The sequence below is a fragment of the Nomascus leucogenys genome, chromosome 12, assembly GCF_006542625.1.
Source record: "Nomascus leucogenys isolate Asia chromosome 12, Asia_NLE_v1, whole genome shotgun sequence".
Classification (NCBI taxonomy): Eukaryota; Metazoa; Chordata; class Mammalia; order Primates; family Hylobatidae; genus Nomascus; species Nomascus leucogenys.
In genome coordinates, this window is record NC_044392.1 from 102,262,107 (window position 1) to 102,284,217 (window position 22,111).

Consider the following 22,111-nt stretch of genomic DNA (forward strand, 5'->3'; position numbering starts at 1 on the left):
TAGAGAGAATATATTCTATATATATTGTATATATTCTCTCTATATAATAGAATATATTCTTCTAATGTATTTAGTCTAGGCTGTGGTCTCAGGAGCTAGTGCAGGGGCTGACCATGGCCACAAGGTAGTATGTGGGAGGAAGTATGAATTTGTGGGCCTACACAGGTTTACAGCCTGAATGAGAGTGTGGATGTTCTATATCTGTGATCCTAGTGTCCCTATATTATTATTATTATTTTTTTTTTTTTTTTTTTTTTGAGACGGAGTCTCGCTCTGTCGCCCAGGCTGGAGTGCAGTGGTGCAACCTCGGCTCACTGCAAGCTCCGCCTCCCAGGTTCACGCCATTCTCCTGCCTCAGCCTCTCTGAGTAGCTGGGACCACAGGCGCCCGCCACCACGCCTGGCTAATTTTTTGTATTTTTAGTAGAAACGGGGTTTCACCGTGTTAGCCAGGATGGGCTCGATATCCTGACCTCGTGATCCACCCACCTCCGCCTCTCAAAGTGCTGGGATTACAGGCATGAGCCACCATGCCTGGCCGAGTGTCCCTATATTATTTATTTATATATATATATATATATATATTAGAAGGGCCACAGGATGAGAATCAGTAGATGAAAAATTACTAAGGGTAAACATTAGAGTTAAGGAAGGTATCTGGTTAAACAGATCTAATAATATTCTTGCTAAAGGCAGAACAGGTGATTACATATCACCTGGGGAAGATAAGCAATTAGGAATTTGATCAGATATCAAGTGATGATATGAAGAGTGAGAGATTCTCTCCAAACTGAGCAAGATTCTTGCTACAACTGGGTGCTGCAGGGGCAAAAAGGACAAATGCCAAAGTTGAGGCCTATAGGGCTTAGGAGAAGCCTGACTCTAGTTAGATCAAGGAAAGAGTCTTTGTCAATAAATAGCATATTCTAGAAAGAAGAAGAAGAAAAAAGACTATTTTTAATTAAAGATACAGAAGTTTTCACACTTTGGGCCCATGTTTTGTTACTATGCACATGAATATGAATGGATTATTTTTAGGCTCCAAACCTTTTCAATAGAAAAGAAGTTGTATTTTTGAAATGAAATTGCAGAAGAAACATTTAAGATAATCTTCCCAGGATGACCAATGGACTTTATATCAGGTATAAAATCACATCAATTGGAGTCTCTTTGCAGCCCTAATACTGAAAGGGGGTTTTGAAACTGACGTCCTGGCCAGCAGGAAAGAGCACTGTGATTGATTAGCGATGTCTACCACAGGTGGGAAAGGGAACACTAACAAATATGTTATTTTCCCTGATTTAAATTTTTCATTGTATAGCTGTCTAAACAAAGTTAAATAATTTACCTAAGATCTTAAATATAAATAAGTGCAAGAAAAAACAAGACCTCAGGTATCCTGAGTTGCAGTCTTTGTTTTTATATATCACACTGAATTTAGCTGATTAAATTTTTTGTGTACATATTCATATACTAGAAACATTTGTGTGTATATGTACATGTATGGCTGTCTGAATATGCCTTCAAAACACTTAACCATATGAATAGTTCATTAGGCCATTATTTCTCAATTTCCTGTCTCATTATTTATTTAACGGTAAGAGAAAGTATGATTGGAAATACCCCAAAATTAAAGTATGTTTGATTTTTCTTTCATAATTGTCTTTAATGGAATCTGATATTTTCCAGAAACTTTTACTGTTCACATTTTTGATGAAATGAAGATGACTGTGAAAGAATCATGCTTGCATTTTTGTGTTAAGGTAGGAGAAATTCCATTGGCAATCCCGATGGAATATGCAATGTTATTTAAGTACTTATAAACAATATATATAGAAATTCTTAAGAGCGTAAGATGTAGAGTACCATACTATATTATACTAAATTCTTCTTATAATGCTGGTCTGAGAGACAACATAATGCCCATGATGTAGGTGTTCTAAGTTATTCTTAAGAGATGCATTATACACTTAAAACAGTGAATATATAGGGCTTATCTCATAGCTTGCCCAACTCTACCTTGCTCATAATTTGGCATGTTTCAGTGTTGTAGAAAGAAACTAAATTCCTTAAATCCTTTCCTACAATTTGACTGTTGCCCTTACCCTATGGGTAGATTTTCCTACACCAAGGAAGAATTGTGGTCCAATTTATCCTACTAAGTGACTTAGATAAGGAGCAGAATGTGGATGTTAGGAGGGAACTCTCAGAAACTAGTCTAGGCTGTGGTCTCAGGAGCTAGTGCAGGGGCTGACCATGGCCACAAGGTAGTATATGGAAGGAAGTATGAATTCGTGGGCCTACACAGGTTTACAGCCTGAATGAGAGTGTGGATGTTCTATATCTGTGATCCTAGTGTCCCTGCATGAAGGGCTGGATTCAAGTCTGGAGCAGTAGACAGGAAAAAAAAAATGGTTAAGTAACAAAGAAGTCAACTCTGAACCTTGCCAGGAGCAAGTGTGAGTTAGGAAAGATCCTTTAAAGAAATGCTGCTTCCAGGAAATGGCAGCACTGGGACCTAATAAGGGAAGGTGCTCTTAAGGACACAACATAGTGTCAACTGTAAAATATTATGCCATTTATAGATCAACATAACTGAAAATATCTATGAGTGGCTGGGAAGGTATATCAATAAGAATGAGAATGAAATGATCATAGATGGAGAAGGTAATCTGTGCTGACCTTGGGGGCTCCTCACAACACATGAGTGGCAAAGGATGACGAGGCTAAAAAAGCTCAAAGACTGTCTACTCCACCATTTGGACTTGGACAGTAGAAATGATTGCCCCACAATACTGTTAAATTCATGAAGGAATGGATGATTTATAATATAGCTTACTTTTACCCTTTTACCATATAAATGAGGAAAGAAGTATAGATCATTGGAAACATCCTTATTATTCAAGTGTGCACTCCAGATCCTGGTATGTAAGCCCTGGCACAGACTAGACATGCATTCAGTAGATTTCAGCTGAAGTTTTTTGAACACTTACTATGTGCCTGGCTCTATACTAGAAGCTTGAGCTTTCAATGGTAGTCAATTGCTGACAGGGTCCCTCCTCTCACTCACCTAAGGGATAGGAAATAAATATTTGAAAGAATCCATGAAATAATGTTATTCAGGCAAAGTAGATATTATATGACTCTCCACCTCTCTTCAATCACTGCTGGAATTCTCTATGCAGTGCTTAAGAGCATGGGGCTTTGGGTTTTAACAGACCTAGGTTTAGATTCATCCAGTTTCACTACTTTTCAGGTAAATGACCTTGGAAGATCCCTTTACTGCACTGTGCCATAGTTTCCTCATCTATAAAATAAATATGTTTTTTAAAAAGTATTTTAGAGATTCTAGTGCTTGGCCGGTTTTGGCTCTCCTCTCCTTCCAGAGGCACTTGGGAAGATTTTAGACAAGATCACGTGACTTTTTTTGACCAATGAAATTTTGAGCAATTTTGATCGTGGGGCTTCTGTGCCAAAGCATGGAAGAACCAGTGCATAACACTCTCTTTTCCCGCCAAGTTGAACAAAGAGAACTTTTGTTCTTTCCAGATAATACAGTAATAAGACGGTTAATCTAGTCTCAGAGGGATATACAAATGTGCGTGTAGCATGACAATAAATAAACATTTGTTATGTTAATTCCCTGAGATCTTAAGGTTAAGATCTAAAGTATTGTCTAATGTATTCTGACTAATATATAGGCCTAGGTTAGATAAAATATTTGAATTGCTTAGCATAATGTTTAGGATATAGTAAGCACTCAATAAATGCTAGCCTTTGGCCTAGACACAGATGGTTTCTCTGAAAACATTTAATTTATAGCTCTGGCGTCCAGAAGGATAAAGTTGTAGACACTTCACTAAGTATAAGAACTCTCCTGTTCTCAGTACAGGGAAACTATCAACCTCTATCCACACAGACTCATATGAAATGACTAGCTCTTTCTTTTATTTAAATCACTGTACGTTGACAATATTTGCTGTACCAAAGGGGCTCATGTTATTCAGCTCTACAAAGTCGCAAATAATATATATTTGAAAACAAGTGGTAGCTGATGTAAGCACCAGATGGCTCAAACATAAAATCAAGGGAGCTTCTTTTAGCTCTACCCCAGGGCTCTTAAAGCCGCCTTCTCAGTGCTCCTTTATATGTTGTAGTTTATTTCTGAAGTGACAATAAAATTGGGAACGGCAGAATGGAAAGGAGCACCACAGCCTCGGCATGTTTTAACAATCTGCTATGCATATGAGATGAAACGTTGCCATCACTAGAATCAACAACATCTTGACACATGATTCAAACGTCAAGAATATCCAAGAATGTAAGATGTCTTTGAAACAGCGACAAGAAGCTGAAGTCAAATCCAGATTGGAGCCCAATGCTTAAAAGGATCTCATTTCCTTTTTTCTGAAGGTTGACAAATTTGTAGAGCACAGTTTTAGGCTTCAGGACTGAACCTCTAAGAGATCCATTATTATAATTATTTGCATTTGGTGGCAGCACGGAGGGTGCCTCACTTAGTGTGAAGGTATCACAGTGAAGTGTTGTGCCCAAAGCAGCAGAAATGTTGCTGTTCAGAGAAGTTACCAGCTACAGAAAGGCTCACTGTGCCTACAGAATCAGCCCCATCTCCAGAAAATAAGTGATGGAGCTGTATTAGTTATGTTTGGATGCATAATAAATATCTCCAAATCGTGCAGCTTAAAACATCAAACATAATATCTCCGTTTCTCTGGGTCAGGATTCCAGAGGTGGCTTACCAAGGTGGTTCTAATTCAAGGTCTCTCATGAGACTGTAATCAAGATGATGGCTAAGGCTGTAGTTATCTGAGGTTTGATGAGTCCAGATAATTTGTTTCCAAGATCACTCAGGGTGGTTGTTAGTAGGAAACCTCAGTCTCCCACTATGTGGACTTTTTCACAGAGCTGCTCACAACAGTAGCCTTCTTCCAGGCTACTGATCAGACGTGGTGAGCAGTGAGTGAAGCACACAAGACACAAATTGCAGTGACTCTTTTAATTCAGAGCAAAGCTATATACCAGCACCTCTGCCACATGCCATTGGTCAGACACACCAATCCCAGTGCAATGATGTGAATACCAAGAAACCAGGATCATTGGGAGCCATCTCAAAAGCTGGCAACCACAGATGCCATGGTTGCACAGAACTGGCAAAGCAGTGCTCTCCCCTGCCTTCTTACTTTTCTCTGCTAGGTCAATTTTCCAAAACGTGCATGAAATCTTCACTTCTGTCTGGGGCCACACTGATATGAAAGAATATCCTATTTATTAATCTCTCATTTTGTAAATCTTTTGACATCTCGAAATATCTTTCTCTTCCTATTCTGTTTCTTTGGTGGGCTATTCTCATTTCTAATTTTCTTCAAGTGACATTAAAGCTGCAATGTCATGAGTCCAAGTTTCAGAAGACCTCCTCTCCAACAGGAAAGACACAAGAATAGACTGTGAGTGCAGAAACAGCCTATCCCTTTTCCACTCCAGTAACTTTGCTAAATTGCAAAATACATGTGCTCTCATTTCCAATTAATTATTGCCTAACAAATACTTCCCGGTCTATTGTCTCTGTCTCTTGGCAAATGAACAAGTTAGATGGGCAGTACCAGACAACAAGGGAAGGGACTGTTGCTTGGAATTGGCAGTAAAATCAGATTCAAAGAAAGAAATTTAGAAGAGGTTAATAGGGAACTATTCATAAAGGGTTTTCCTCTTCCTACTTTAACTATATGGAAACAAAAACATCAAAACTTTCTGGAAGAAAAGGAATTTTGTGGACACAATTGTCCCCCAGTTCAATAAGGTCATAAGTGTTAGAAAATTTGTTTTAAAAATAAAAGCAAAAGCAACTTGAACAGTGATTAGAGTATCAAACCAACTTGCCAGCCTGTGTAAGTTGGTCCATCTTTACTTTTACTTCATTATGGTCCATCTAAATTTGCGGCCTGATTGACTAGCAGCTAGAAAAGATATATAGAGGCGGCAACCAATAGGGCACCTCTTTATATAGGAAACTGACAGTAGATAATGCAGGTCTTAACCTACATTATTCTTGTTCCTCAAGTCCTGCAGTCTTTCTTTTCTACTCAGTCACACTGAGGGCCACCCCTTACCCAATACCTTATAAGAATCACTGCTTAAGTGTTAAGTACACAGGCTCCAGAGTCCAGACCCTTTGGATTTGAACTCTGGCTGTGGCACTTACTATCTGCGTCACTTTGTACAGGTACTCAATTTCCATATGCCTAGTTTACTTTTCTTTAGTAATGATGATAATAATAGTACTGCCAACTTCTCTGGGTTGTTGTGAATATTAAAAAGGTTAATGTGTTTAAATCACTTAAAATTTTGTCTGGCATGTACTCAACGCATACATTCTACTATCATCACCACTCTTAAACACCTATATGCCTTCTTTATTTTTTGGTAAAATTTTAAGTTTTTATGTTACCATATATTTATTTTTATTTTAAATAGTTTGTTGTGTGCCCACTAGAAAGCATATGCTTTCTTATTTATCTTTGTGCCCTAGCACACTGTATAATACTTGGCACATCATGGGTATTCCATCAACTTTTGAATAGATAAATGCATGAATTAATAGGTGCATCAAGTTGCCTTATTCTTCACTGTCAAATTTTCATTTTACCCTCTGTTGAGTGTGTCTGGAAATTGTTTTTGCCATGGGCATTCCTTATGTATGTAGATTTCTAAAAAGTTTGATCAAATCACCTTTACACTAACTATAACTGAACGCTGGTTATATAACTTGGTAATTAGAAAGACTTGTGACCAAAGAGCTATTGTGTCAATTAAAAAATATCCTAAATATTACTTTTCCTTCTGGTGGTTTACCTCTTGTCTGTTTATGAGACACAGATTTATTTCCACAGATATAACCATTTGAACCATAGAAATGGTTGAGCCATAATATTTCCAAGTTGGATTACATCATGGATATCATATATTTAGATTGCTAATTTTACACAGAGGAAAGTAGCAAATGATGCCAAAATTACACAGCTAATTAGGATCCAAAATATAGAAATATATGCATGGGAGGAGTTAGAGAGAAATTCCATCCTCACCAACGCTAGAGTTATGCTTCAATGGGCTGCTTCTCTACACACAGCCTGAGTTTTCCCCTCGGGCCTGAGTTCTTTCTATAGAGGCGGCTGCCAGTATTGCCCTGCTCCTTGTCGCTTATCAAATCCATAGAAAATAGAAATATTGAGAGATTTGGCACACAATGAATCATATTCTGAAAAACATCACAGTCCACACAGCTAAAAAAAGGAAAAGAGTTAAGAATATGGCTCAAGAAGGGGACAGAAAGAGACAGAGTCAGATAGCACAGTAGACAGAGATAGAAAGACAGAAGATATAGAAGATGGTGGACAAACTACAAGACTGGATTCTTAAAAGGATATTGACACACTGAAATCAGCAAAGGGCATTGGCTTCCAAAGGAGTTTAATCACCTCCAATCTAGGAAAGTTCAGGAGAGCATTTCTTGCCCACAAAACCTATTTGGCAGTTGCCATGAAAGCCAGAAAATCTCCTAAAAAAGGAGGGGTATGTAGGTTGCCTCTACCTAAGAAGCATAAAGCACCCCTTGTTCCTTCTGTGGACTGGTCAAAGGCAGACAAACAGATCCTGGATTTCAAATTTGGGACTTGATTGTTCTCTAAGTCCAGCGTGGGACCTCGTACCCCACACCATTCCCCCACTACTAGATGAAGGGCTTCCTTGGGGCAGTTCATTTTCTTTTTGTTTTTGGTGGGAGGGGGGGGGCAGGCTATTATCTCTCAGTCATCTAACATAGCACTCAGCATATAATAATTAATTAATTAATAGTCTTTCTGGCATGAAATAATGAATGAGATGCTTCATTGAGCCAGCAGCCAATCAGCTGCTATAGCAAGAGACCTGCCCAGGCAGTCAGGAAACCTGAATTCTCATCTCAGTTTTAGGGGAGGAAAGAGCCCAGAAAGAGGTTAGGTTAAGTTGCTCAAGGCTGCAGAATTAACAATCCACAGGACCAGAACTGGGGTAGATTTCCCATTCTTTCCACTGGACCTGCTGTATTCTTACAAAGTAAATCGAACCTCAGTGGAATTATAAACTATTCTCATTGATACCATCTCATTCATAGCTACTGAGACTGCCTCTCCCCTATCTCACCAACAATCTCCTACACTGGGCTGTCAGACAGGAGATAATTGTACTGCCTAATACATATTGTGTATATAACCTGTTGAAGTTACTTTAATAATAACTACTAACTCTATAATGTTTTTTATGTGCCAGGCACTAAGATCTTTACAAAAATTACTAAAATCTTTACAAAAATTACTTCATTTTCACAATCACCTCACAAGGCAAGTTATTATTTTCCCTGTTTTTTAGGTTAGTAAACTGTAGCCCAGAGAAAGTATTTAATTTACTCAATGTCACCACTGGGAGATAAAATAGGCAGATATTACTTAGATTTTCTCAGTGACAAAGTGGAACTCAAAGCATTTGTGACTAGACCAAAATTACCAAACCAGTAAATGACAGTACCTGTTCCCCAACACAAGGCTTCCAGCTTCTATCAAAAATATGTTTTTTCTCCTATCACCCTTGCCCCTAGACACTTTTGATGCAAAACTAATATTAATTTAGCAAAAATTATATACTACTTAAATGATTTACATAAATAAACATTGAACAGATACCACTTAAAACATATAATATTTCAGCAAATAGTTGAAATATTTAGTGAGCTAGAAGGAACGGAAGGCCTACGGGTTGGAGAAAATCTCAAAAGTGACTGCATTTCGCAAGGCAGTATCTAGATAAAGTTGGTTTCCGGCAGTTGCCTCAATGAGTACATCTTCCTCATACACAGCTGCAGGGGACAAGGGAAGTCAAACAAACAAATAACGTTAAAAAAAAAGTTTTGACTTCATATAAGGCCTAAAACCTCATATGATTTTAATGGCTAAACATTCTATCCAACTTAACCACTTAGTGCTTTTTCCTGGATTCACTTTCCAAGAGTTTAATGTTGTGTGCATAAGAATCACTTTCTTCACTGAAAGATGTAATTTGGTACACGACTTGGTCATAACTGAGATTTTTCTCAAACAAATAAATTTAAGGGGACTATTAAAGGTCTTTATATTAATATCTACTAGAAGATCTAGACCAAGCAAAACCTAAATGTGTTGAGTTTGATACCAGTTTGTTCTCTAAAATCAAACTTTACTGAAATCATATATTTCTTTTATGTATGTACAGTGAATTGTGCAATTAGGACACACTTACGTCCAACTCATTATGCCCTCCCACATTATCTTTTCTTTCTGTTGATAAGGAATCATTTTGTAACTAAATAGCAGGAGAATAAAACATTTAAAAATTATGATACGGTCAGGAAAGCACATATCTTGGTCAGACTCTACTATTTCAATGTGCATAATAGAAATTGCGTTAGCTTTTTAAGAAGGGTTTTATATGTAGATCAAGCTGAGACTTTCACTGGCACTTTGTAATAGAACTCTTACCATCCTGAGATCTGATTTCAACTATGAAAATGTTGGGTTGGGGTGTGTGAGTACTACTCTCCATGAATCCTCTTGTTCCAGCAGATTTTGGGGGGTTGTCACAAGCACATGATGTAAGAATGTACAAATGTCCACACCAAAACATACATATTTGCAATTGTACATGTGTTTTTTCATTTATCTAGTAAATATTTACTGAGGACCTACCGTTCATCACGACTGTTTCAGTGATTGAGAGTAAAATAGTAAAACAGTTCCTGACTTTATGAAGCTTACAGTCTAGTGAGAAAGACAGGGACTACATAAGCAAAAGTGGTTTTCCATGTGATATATACATACTCATATCATATCACACACACACACGTATGTGTATGTATATATTCACCTCACATTCTGCTATATATACGTATACACAGTTGTACTTGTTCAGGTTAGTCTGAGAGAGTGGCAAATTTTTCCAAAGTTAAATGTGCTCCAGAATTGGTTGGGTCAGGAAAAATTGCTTGTGGAGCTCTTAATCTTTAGTCACTTGCTCTCATTGTGTCATGGAGTTATGAGGAGCAAATGTTATCATAGGAGTGACATTATGATACCACCTGCCCTGGCATATTGCTAAAAACACTTGGCTGTTGCTGATTTGTCATATTTAGAGTAATATTGTTGTGGTGAAACATTGCAAAGATTTTCTTCTTCATTGTCACTTGACTGGGAGTGAAAAGGCCAGGCTTCTAATTCCGTCCCTGCAGTATACTGGCTGTATGGTTTGGGCATATCACTGTATCTGCTGGGGCCTCATTTTCCTTCTCTGTAAGAGGAACTGATGGAATCAGAATACCCTTAAAATTTCATCAGGCTGTAACATCCTCTGCCTATAGCTGGAATCATTTACCTTAGTACCTTGCTGTTCATGCCCTGTTGACATCTCATATTCTCAACAGCATTGCCTAGTACAGAATGTGCTGTTGCTAAACTTGTCAACAGGCTGGTACCAGCAAAGAATCCATCTGACTTCCCCTTCTGGTGTTGTCTGTCACCAGCCAGGACAGAGCATATGATTCGAATATGGAAGCTAAGGTTTAGTATGGCAGTTCTCAGAGAAGCTTTTCCCGACACCTTGACCGTGAGAGGCTCCCCGGCTTCATGCTTCTGAAGCACCTCGGACTTACTTTTCATGGTTAACACCACGAGTTACCATAGAAACACCTTGGACTTATTTTTCACAGTTCCTACCACCAGGACTTATTTTTCGTAGTTCCTACCATATTTCCCACCAATAGTGTCAATTATGTAATTGTTTTGTTGTTTTTATTTATGGTCTCTGTTACAGTACATTTTACAGAGAATTTCTTATTCACTCTTGTATCAACAACACTTAGAATAGTGTCAGGAAAATGGAATACACTCAAAAGGTGCATTGAAAAAGGAATAAATAAGTCCAGAATAATCTGATTGGTCAGTGTGGCAATGATCGAGCAGCTCTTCTGTCGGAAAGCCTCCCTGGTCACCCTTCATGGCTTTGCTCCTGGCCTTTGGTATTTTTTCTTAACTGAGCCAATAGTACAGCTGCTCTTTGGCAGGCCTGGTTTTCTGCTGGCGTTGGTTTCCCAGAAAGCTGTATTGTTGCTACATTGCTTCAAGTACAGCGCTGAGACAACTGTAATAACGCATATTCTGACAGCCCGTTCTGTTCCTGCTATTCCATGTTGAATCTGTCCTTGCTCACCTGGCTTACAGAAACTGCATGGAGTGAAACTTCCTTTAATGCCTATAACGCATGTCCCGTAGCATCCTTCGTTGTCAGAGAGTTTGCCATTGTAGACCATTTCATGCTGCTTAGCAGGTGGACTTACTATTTATATATCCCCAAAATGTAAAGCCAATTCTCCAGGGATATCTGTCTTCCACCCTCAAGCTGCCTTTTTATTACTTGTTTTCAGCTTCTTTATTTGTCAGTCGTCTAATATGTACTGTTCAAATAAGGCCTAAGCATGGCTAGAAATTAAGGGCTTTCTTCTATTATGTCAGAAATTGTGGACCCAGATCAGAAATGAGAGATACAAAAATTGGTGTCTCCCTGTATATGCCAGTCACTGTGCTAGATCTCTCATCTTGGATATTCATTTAAAAAAAAATTTCCTACCATCAATAACCTACAAAATATATCACAGCTAGTTTATGGCAGACACCTGCAACCAGGTCTGTCTGATTCTGATATAGTTTGGATATTTGTCCCCGCTTAAATCTCATGTTGAACTGTAATTCCCAATGCTGGAGATGGGGCCAGGTGGGAGGTGTTTGGGTCATGGGGGTGGATCCCTCATGGCTTGGTGCTGTCTTTGCAATAGTGAGTTCTCATGAGATCTTGTCTTCTAAAAGCGTGTGGCTCCCCGACCTTCATGCTCTCTCCTTTGCTCCCGTTTTTACCATGTGATGTGTCTGCTCCCGTTTTGCCTTCCACCCTAAATAAAAGATCCTTGAGGCCTCCCTAGAATCCAAGCAGATGCCAGTGCCACGCTTCCTGTATAGCCTGCAGAACCATGAGCCAATTAAACCTCTTTTCTTTATAAATTACCCAGTCTCAGGTATTTCTTTGTAACAATACATTAACAGCCTGATACACATTCCAAGCATTAACGACATACCTCACATACTCAGTCTTAGTTAGAGTGCCGATTTGAATTTGCCAAATCCCCTTTTAGATTCAGCATGTCAAACTGATGAGTAATGTGTTAAATCTGTGGAATGGGTGTCTCAAAGCATAAGGTCTTTTGCTAACGCCTTGAAGATCTGTCAAAACTCCAGCCAAAACAAAAAAATCAGAAGCAATAACTAAAAGCCATTCCTTTCTATAATCATACATGAGGAAGAATTGGAAAGAGCTAACAGATTGTAATTCAGTTCCTAGGAGTAATGAGGGTTTTCTAGGTATAAGGAAATAAACAGTCCAACTCTTAATTACCAGTTGTCTAGGCCCTGCCTTTCTTTGCATGGCGTCAATACAATGGACTTTTATAAACCTATCAGTTTCTGTTGGATTCTTGTTGTATCCTTGACCACATTCCCTTTATTTTTATTTACATTCTGATTTGTATTAGAGAGAAAACCAAGTGAGTTTGCTGAAAACTAAGACATTTATTCTTCTGTGATAATGGGAGAAAATAATACTACACTCTCATCAGATCCTTTCCAGAGATTAGTATCTATACAGTTATGAAAGTCAGTCTTTAGCCTCAGAGTGCTGTATGAAATATTCACTAAAACCCAAAGTTCTTCAATGTGCTTTTGACTTAATGCTCTATTTACTGAAGTAGATAGAAACATACCTAGAAGTCTGGGATAAACATTTCGGTTGGTTGTGATTCATAGCCTGGACCAAAATACTTCCAAATTGTTCTTTCAAATCTCAGCAGGTAGGAAAATATATTGGAGCAACTTTGAATATAAGTATAAAGTTATTTTATTAATTTTATTAAGCATAGAAATGCACCAGTTGTTATTAGTACTTCTTTTTTACTACAAAAGATGTTTTTCTAACTCAAAACAGAATTGGCTTTTGATTAACTGAGAGGATTTTTTTTTATTCAAAGTAGTTTTGACCTATTAAGTATGGCAATATTTATACTGTCTCAGGATATTTACCAGGATGATAATAAACACGCATCTTTTCTTAGTTTTGACATTGGACTTTTTCTTCAAATGAATACTGGCGGTATATATATACAGAGATACTTCCAGGAACACTGTAATCTTTAGCACTCTGTGAATCTTCCTTTACTCCATCATATACACACACCTACTCGAACACCTCCAAACAGTAGCTTCATGTAGAGACAAAAACTTCCTCTACAAAATAAACGCAGTCTATCTTGTGCATTTGTTAAGTCACAGTGAAATTTTGGTGGCCGAGTGCAGGTAGTGTTTTCCTTTGTAGGCTTTCCTTTGCAAACGTTCAGAAATATTTTTTGGCAATCTGTTTAATAGATTAATAGAAATGGTTTTCTTGAGGGAAAAAATTACTTTTAAGGCTGAATTATATGATAGTCACTTACAAGATGAAATATTCATAATGCTGTGATGATTTTAAAGTAATTTCAATTAGAAAATAAGCTAACATTTATAGAGTGATGCTTATTTGCTAAGCGATTTGTATGCATTGTCTCATTTAACCTCACTACAATGTTGAGTGGTAGATATCATCATTATCTCCATTGAATAATTGCACAAACTTAGAGAAAATGAGAGGCTCCTAAGTATTGGAGCCAGGATTTGATGCTAAGTAAGTTTCCTCCAGAAACTCTATTATTATAAACCACTATGCTAAACCATCCTTTAAACAATAACCATGTGATGGAAACAAAAGTAACCTAGTGAAGTATTTGAACCAACTATTATAACCTATTAGTAATATATAAGAAAAATGAAATCTAGAGCTTTGGTTAGAGTCACACACCTAAGATCACCAGGTGGGATGGAATCTGAGTCTTCTGACTGCCGGATAGTGCTGTCTGTATTAGACAGTAATAACTTGTGTAGTCTGGTGTGAGCTATAAATACATGAATGTTCACAGATCGTGCATTTCTTCTGCTTAGGGCAAAAGTGTGATTTCTAAATTGTACTCCATGCACAAAGTCTCTGCTATTCCAGTGCTCTAAGAGGCTTGGCATATACTTTATGGGCCTTCTCATAAAGGTGAAAAGTAAGGGTAACCTTCTTTCCCTTCTGTGTCTAACTTAGCTCACAGTTTGTCCTCTGAGGCTTCATCAACATTAACCTTGGTCATTCCAGGGCAACCCACTCTCATTCTACTGTGAAAATGACATTGCTTCCACTCCACAATGACTGGGAGGCAGAGCTTTCAGATGAAACCATGGCAACCAAAAGGATTAATTTCTGCTGTGTCTCAATAACACAATCATGTTATCTCTCAACAGTCTAAAAGATAACTCACACACACCCCTACCGTATAATAACATAAGATAAAGTAACAACCTGGAAACCAAATGTAACCTTCCAAAATACATAGAAATGAAGGGGTTTGATACTGAACAATTTTAATAATGTATTGTGTGTGCAGAGTTATAAAACAATAATTAATGTAGTCCATAGAGAGGGCCATTACAAATGGTTCCTTCTTGTAACATATTGTTTCCTCAATACCTTGTTTTAATGTAATTTCCTTCTATCTGGCCAAAATTACATTTACTAAAGAAGTAAAATGTTATTTCACATGATACCTTATTTTCCCACATAACTATTGAAAATGTCTGTCTTGGTGAACTTCTCTTCACCTCTGTTTTATGTACAATTAAAACTATCCCTTTGCTAAAGCCATTCCCCACAGTAATGCAAATAGCCCACAGTGATATATTCCACCATTAGCCTTGGCATGCTCACTCTGATTCTCCACATAATAAGACCCATAAGAAAATCTCACTGAGGACCTTTACTGTTGCTCATCAGAAAAGCCTACTTGGCACCTCATGAAGAATATTTCACTGCTTACAAGTTAATGACTCCAACGACAAAACAGGAGCTCAAAAACCAATCCACATAAAAACAACGAAGTTCTTGAAAGCTAAGTAATTTCTGGTTAAACTACTGTTTTAACAGAATAGGGGTTTACAAGTTCATGCTGCTTATTTAATTGTGTAATTCTGTTATGCTAACATCCTCTGAACTATCAGACGAGTTGTCCCTCTATGGCATCAAGGCTTATAGAGAAGCAGATAGCTGTATTTGGTGTTGGCTTAAAATGTGAGAACAAGATTGGAAAATTGTGCGTAAACTCTTTTCTCCTGCAAAGTCCATTATGATAGAAATCTCCAGGAATTAACATTGAATTTGCCTCTCTTCCAGTTTTGGTGACAAAAGCTATTCACTTATTAGCTACCTTTAATAAAAAGACCCTATTATTGAAAAAGCTACTAGTACTGAAGTCTTATATGATCCCTTGCATAGGAATGTCCCCATTTAAGGAATTATAGATATGAATGAATGTTAATAGGATATTTCTTCTGGAAGGTAGAGAATGGGATGCTAAGACATCCTGGCATAGTATTTCTCTCATCTCTACTCCTTATTACATGTGTGACTATGGACAAGATATTTAATCCCTCTGTGCTCCATTATCTTATTTGTAAAAGGGTAATTAATGCTCATATCTACCTCATAGTTGTTGAGGGGAGGAAATGAATTAATATATGTAAAACATTTAGGACTGTGTTTGTTACATAGTAGGAGTTCGATAATTCTCAGAATTGTAATTAATGTAATTATAATAATGACTTGTTACAACAGCTGTTCAATAAGTAGTTTCTGAAATACTGAACCAATGAACTCTGAATAGTATAAGGAAATCTATAGTAGATTTATTGGCTCTAGTTAGTTTCAACTATTACCTACAGTGTGTTTTCTCAGTAATAAAATATCATTATTTTCTTTAACAAACGAGCTTGACTATATTAAGCCAGTGGGATCATTCTGATCTGTTTAGAGATATAAAGGGAGAAAGTTTAATTTTAAATATTTCTTGTATGTGTTAAAAATACATGCCTGTAATTTGGCACAAAATTCCCATTTTAGGAGTGCATTTGTCCTTCACAAAAATTTTAAGATCTTGATCTATAAATTGATACTCTAAACTTTTACATGAATCAGAACTGTTAAAAATACTCTGGATTCTATAGTTATCTTCTAGCAACCAATATGACTCCCAAAATTGTCCTAGTCCATTTATGTTGCTGTAAAGGAATACCTGTGGCTAGATAATTTACAAAGAAAAGAGGTTTATTTGGCTTGTGGTTCTGCAGGCTGTGCAAGAAGCATGGTACCAGCATCTGCATTTATGAGGTCTCAAGTTGCTTCCACTCATGGCAGAAGGCGAAAGGGACCCAGTGTGTGAAGAGATCACATGGCAAGAGGGAACAGGCATAAGATTCCAGGCTCTTTTCAACAACCACTTCTTGTGGGAATAGTGAAAACTCACCCACTCCAGAGAGAATTACATCAAGCCATTCACGAGGGATCCACTTCCATAACCCAAACAACTCCCACCAGGCTCCACCTCCATCACTGAGCATCAAATTTCAACATGGAACTTGGTGAAGCAAAACATACCATATGCAAACCATGGCACAAATAATTACCCTGAAACACAATATATGCACCATGTTATAATTGGAAAAAATCAATGTCTACATCGTAGGTAGAATTTTGTTATTTATATAGTTTCCTTACTCATGCCATTCTTCTTTGCTTCTACTTGGTAAGGTTAAATTTTCCCTTAAGTCTAACAGTCTACTTAATTTCTTCTTCATTGTTTTATATGCAAATTTTTCCATTCACTTCTATAACTAATAATAAAAAATGACTACTGCTACTCACTCTCACTTGGTTGTTTATATAAAGTACAGTATCTTTAATCCTTCCAAACCCTACAAAATAGGAACTGTTATCCAAATTAGATAAATGATGACACAGGGGTTGGAGAGATTCATTAACTTGCTTTCTACCATGCAGTGCAATAATTGGTTAGGTTTGAGATCTGATCCCTATTTTATCAGAGTCCTTTCTAACTCACTGAACTATCTCCCATCAAGGAATCTAGCTGACTGTCATCATCTACGGCCCGTAGCACCAGCTTTTCCCAATCTCTTTGTTTTAATCTCACTGTGGTTTCTCTTCTGCTTCATCTTCATCTAGCCCTGTGTGCAACCATGAATCTCCAACTCAACCAACTTCTCTATTCTCAATTCTTGTGTTACATAAAATTACCTCACCAGGAATTCTACTTTATCTTGGCCTATGTGGGGAAAAAAATCTTGGATTGACTGTGAAGCTGAAATTATAGAGTGGATCCTGCATGCAACATAATCTTTTATGCAGTAAATTCCTGTATTCTTTTAAAAGCCTTTCTATGAGACAATGTGGCTTTACATAAGCAATGTAGCTCTACATAAGCAAGCACAAAGAATAGCTTGGTTCATTGGCATAGCTATTTGTTTCTACCATCCTTTTATTGAGATGAAGTTGGAGTTATATGCCACCCGTCTTTTTCAATGAACTCTCAAATCAGCATTAGAAATTCAAAACAACAGGAGCTAAACAGTCGAGGAAATTGAAGATCACATGTCCAAGTTACTGAACATAGAAAAGCCTGTTCACTGTCCCATTAAATTTAGTTTTCCCATGAATAAATATTCTGATTAAGCTTCTACCTTTCAAGCCATTTTATGCTTTCATTTTTTTGAATTATAAAATGTTTTCATTTGAGTGCATACTCTAAGTATAAATTAAGATGTATTATATAGCATTAAACTAATTTAACATAAATTTTAATTATTTTGAAGTTCATTTTTAAAAATAAAAGTATAATAGTCACAAAAAAATTTTAAGAGACTATTGCTAGCCCACCAAAGGAACAGTGTTCATTAGAACATCATTTATCTGATATAATTTTTTATTTAAAATTTTGTTAAATTTTTATAAATAATGGAATGTGGGAATAAGAATGCTCTAATGTTTTGAAACCTGACATTTTATGGTCAATAAGTTCCATGAGGCCTGGCATTTCTAACTGTTTTATTAGCGCCTGTGAGTTCAGCTCCTAGAATATTGCTTAACACATACAAGGAATTTAAGTATTATTTGTGAATATAATAATTGCTATCCTTGCAAATGGAAAATGGAACAATTCTTACATCATAAAGTAATCTAATACAGACTCGCCTTAGTAAGATTCTACTTCTCAGTAACAACAAATTACAATGTCTGATAGATGCCTGGACTTTTGAATTTTTAATTGTAGCTTATTGTCCAATTAATTATTTTCCATTTGAGAGTATCTTTCTTCAAAAGTATATTCTTTCATGCCAGATCTGTTGTAAATTAGGCTACGACCCTGTTGGCTGTCAGCTAGGCAGCATGACCCATGGCCCAGAACAGTCAGAAAAGGGCCCAAAGAATCAGCCCTGCAGAATGGGACACATGTAAACTTTAGTCTCCCACATACCCACAAAAGATGTCTTTTGGACAGTTTATTTTATAACTACTGCTAAACTAGGGTTTTATTATTCAAACCAATAGTTTGACTAAAAAGGAAGGAATGTGAGTTCACTATTACCTGGAATTGGTCATTGCCACTGCCTTTTCAGAGAAAAACCAAGAGTTCCAAAGGGACTGGAAATTTTTTTTTTAAAGAGGGAGGGGTTGTAGTTTTGTTTGTTTACATGTTTTTTGCTTGGCAACATTTGTTGTATGTCATGGGAATACAGTTGAACAGAGGAGAGTCCCAGAGGCAAGATTTTACATAAGAATCTTTGCTTTTAATTCCCACTGCCACACTCGCTGTGTGAAGTTTTAAGAATCTAATCTGGTTTTCTTACTATTATAGAATTTCCTTATTAACTAAGTTAAAAAGGAGTAGATTATCTATGTGAAATGAGTGCTGAATTAAGGATCTCAGGCTACTACATTAGAGTTTCTCAAAAATGCAATGTTTTTCTGGTATTTGCTTTATTCCTTATGAAAAATTGTTAATACCCTTCAGGATTGCCAGTGATGGTGCTTAGTCTTTGTATCACTGCTACTTTTATTATCACCATCATTTAACATTTCAAAAGAAATAATTCTATTAAGAAGATAAGTTTAAAAATAGAAATCTTAAATACAACTATATACATTGTTTAAAATACCGTAGAATTTATTTGTTAGATATTTGCTGGAAAATTATATTGATATTCCACTGACACAGATATCCTTTGATTTGCCTGAGACATAGCCAACAGTGCCTTGTAGACACACAAACATATTCCAGGTAATTTAAAACATGTACATGTTTGTGTGTATATGTGTTAGATGTATAGGGGTGTGTGCATGTGTGTGTGTATTTACTTTCTACACAAAAACATAAAAGCAGACATAATTGGTCCTCTATGTGGCCAAGTTTAGAGGTATGTTAGTGAATTATGAGATTTTATCTTTGAAAAGTTATGTTGGGGCAATTTGAGCTTTATCCAAGACTTTTATTTGTAGAACATATTAAGAAACAACATGGTTGAAAGACTTTTTAAGGAACTGACATCCTTTCTCTAAGAGCAAGACATTTTACATGTAGGTTTTAATATTTTACTATAAGAAAAGCTTATAAACTGTTGATTGGGAATTCTAAGGGCGTGTCTTTAACCTTAGCACAGCAGAGCTTGATGCTATAGTCTAGGATGTGGAAATGACTTCTAAATGTTGCCTGAGAATGAAAGATGGCCTAATATCAAAGTCAGTGATGGGGTGTCGTGTAAACCTCACAAAATTGGATTTTGGTCAATTGTGTCCACGGTCAGGGAAGTCTTCGTATCAAAGACCATCTGTGTATATGTTGCATGACTGTTGATTGTCTCATGAGTGTTTGTCTTTTATGTATGATTAATACACAAAATGTTTTTCTTTTCTTTCCTTTTCCCTTTTTGTAGAAATTATTGAACCTACTACCTCTAGTCCTGTCACAAGTCCAGGTCAGTATCCACATACATTCTCAAAGTATGTCTGGGTACTTTTCCATTAAACAAGACCTTCTCATCATTATAGAAATAAACCAAGTTGATTATGGGCCGCATGCTTGCGGTACTGCTCTAATGTCTGTTACTTGTCCTCGTCTATCTGTGGTATGTCCTCCTGTTGGATTTTGTGATCTGACCCTGATTTGAAGTTTACATCTTTGATTTCATTCTGTAGGGCATACGCAGTAAATATGTGTCACGTTGTAGAATAGTTGCAAGGTGATTAGCTTCTGCAATGCCTCTGCAAACAGAGCTGTAGAGAGTTTACAAGGTTTTTGGAGTAGCTATTAAAAAACTATTTACTATGGCTTGGTATTACATTGTTATAAAATCATTATGAAGCAAGAAGGTATTTAGTGCTTCTAAAGGGAACAATAGCTAGGGGAAAACCTATACTTCTACTCTTGCAATATTATAGTAGGAGATTTTGGTCTCTTGAAACTATCAAGTCAAAGGACTTATTTCAGTTGTTGGGCTTTATTTTCAGATTGTTGCTAATTCAGCCACAAATACTCTGAAAAGATAGGCCATTGCTGTAAGTGTGTTTTTAAAAGTTATTTTCAACTGTGAACATTTCTGAGTGACATGAAATCGAGATAAAAGCAATTGATACTAGAAACAACCTTTATCTCGTTATATAGGAATTTAGCAGTTCATTCTGAATGTTGGCTGCTGGCTATTTAAAGAAGAAAGTGGAAATGCTAAAGTTATTCAGCTTTGAAAAGTTCATAGGGATTTCTTGTAACTGCTGAGTTAAAAGATTTGTTGGTGCTGCCTACACATAAAGAGGTATAAGTTAGTTAAATAGTTGTTTCTCCTCTCATTCCAGAAATGGCACTAAATTTTAGTCTAAAACAGGATTTGCTGATCTGAGAAACTGAGTGTTTTAGAAATGAAAAAAAAAATTCTATCTCAAATTGTAATCAATCAAAAATGCTTTAAATTGCTTTAGATGATTATGAATTACCCCCACCCCAAAATGAAACATGTTTGAGCAAGTCTATGATTATATATTTAAAGAATCTCATAATATAACACTTTCTGGTCAAATTATAGAATATTTTTTCATAACCTCTCATACTGAAGCATATTGAGTGGTCTATTTAAAATTATTTTATAGTTAATGCACACAAAGTTTAAGTTATGTGATTAATAACAGTTTCCCATTTTATAGGAGTTGGTCTCTCAAAGTTGAGTGTCATATTAATATAATTAGAACCAGTCATCATGTGAATCTAATTTTTCTTTTAACTTATAAAGACTTATTAGGTGTGATTCCTACTGATGCCTTTGTCCTCTACAGATTAATATAATCTCAGGTTCATATGAGATCATAATCTTGCTAGTAAACTTTTTGATCTTCTTTTCTCTATCATTTTTAATGAGGATATTAAGTAACTTCCATATAGCTAGGTCACCTGATGGGTTGACGTAAAGATTAAATAAGTTCTTACTTTCCTTTTTTGGTCATTGCCCTAATTATTGTTTAAAGTCCTCATAAATTAAAAGGACACAGTACCTTTCTTATCTCCTCAAATAAAGAATAGTAGAATGCAAAATATTTTAAGAAGTGGTACCTAGCGGCATCCAGTAATAGCATATTTGCTGACTTCATGTTTTTGGAAAAAGTTTTATTGGGAATAGGTATAGTGAGATTATTTTTCAGTGTGTTATTTATATCAAAAGATCTTTCCATGGTTGGGCTTCTTAGAAAAAAATTCAAGTCAAGTTACTTAACCACTCTATACTCAGAGTTTCCATTTGTAAAATGGGGTGGGTGTACAGTAAGGATAGTACCTAGTACATGGAGTTATTATGAAAATTGAGTAAGTCAATATTGGTAAAGTAACTGTAAGTGTTCCTAGTACATAGTATGATAGAAGTGTAGGTTAAATTTTGGGGAAAAATACACACACACGTACACACACACCGCCTCATGATGCCCAGATATGGAAAAAGTTTACTAACGTGCTTAAAGGCAAAAATTTGGAC

The 22,111-nt window shown here is 36.5% G+C and overlaps 1 protein-coding gene across 2 annotated transcripts in view; it reads left to right on the top strand.

The window, feature by feature from the left end:
- The window catches only part of NEGR1 (neuronal growth regulator 1), a 904,143-nt gene that overhangs the window by 747,532 nt on the left and 134,500 nt on the right, over positions 1-22,111 (top strand). The window contains exon 7 of one of the 2 annotated variants that reach the window (XM_030823138.1): positions 20,033-20,926. The exons of the other annotated variant lie outside the window; for it this stretch is intronic. Within the exon in view, the coding sequence (XP_030678998.1) occupies positions 20,033-20,124 (92 nt within the window). The 3' untranslated portion in view covers positions 20,125-20,926. Of the gene's footprint in view, positions 1-20,032; positions 20,927-22,111 lie in introns of those variants that run through there. 2 annotated transcript variants of the gene reach the window in all.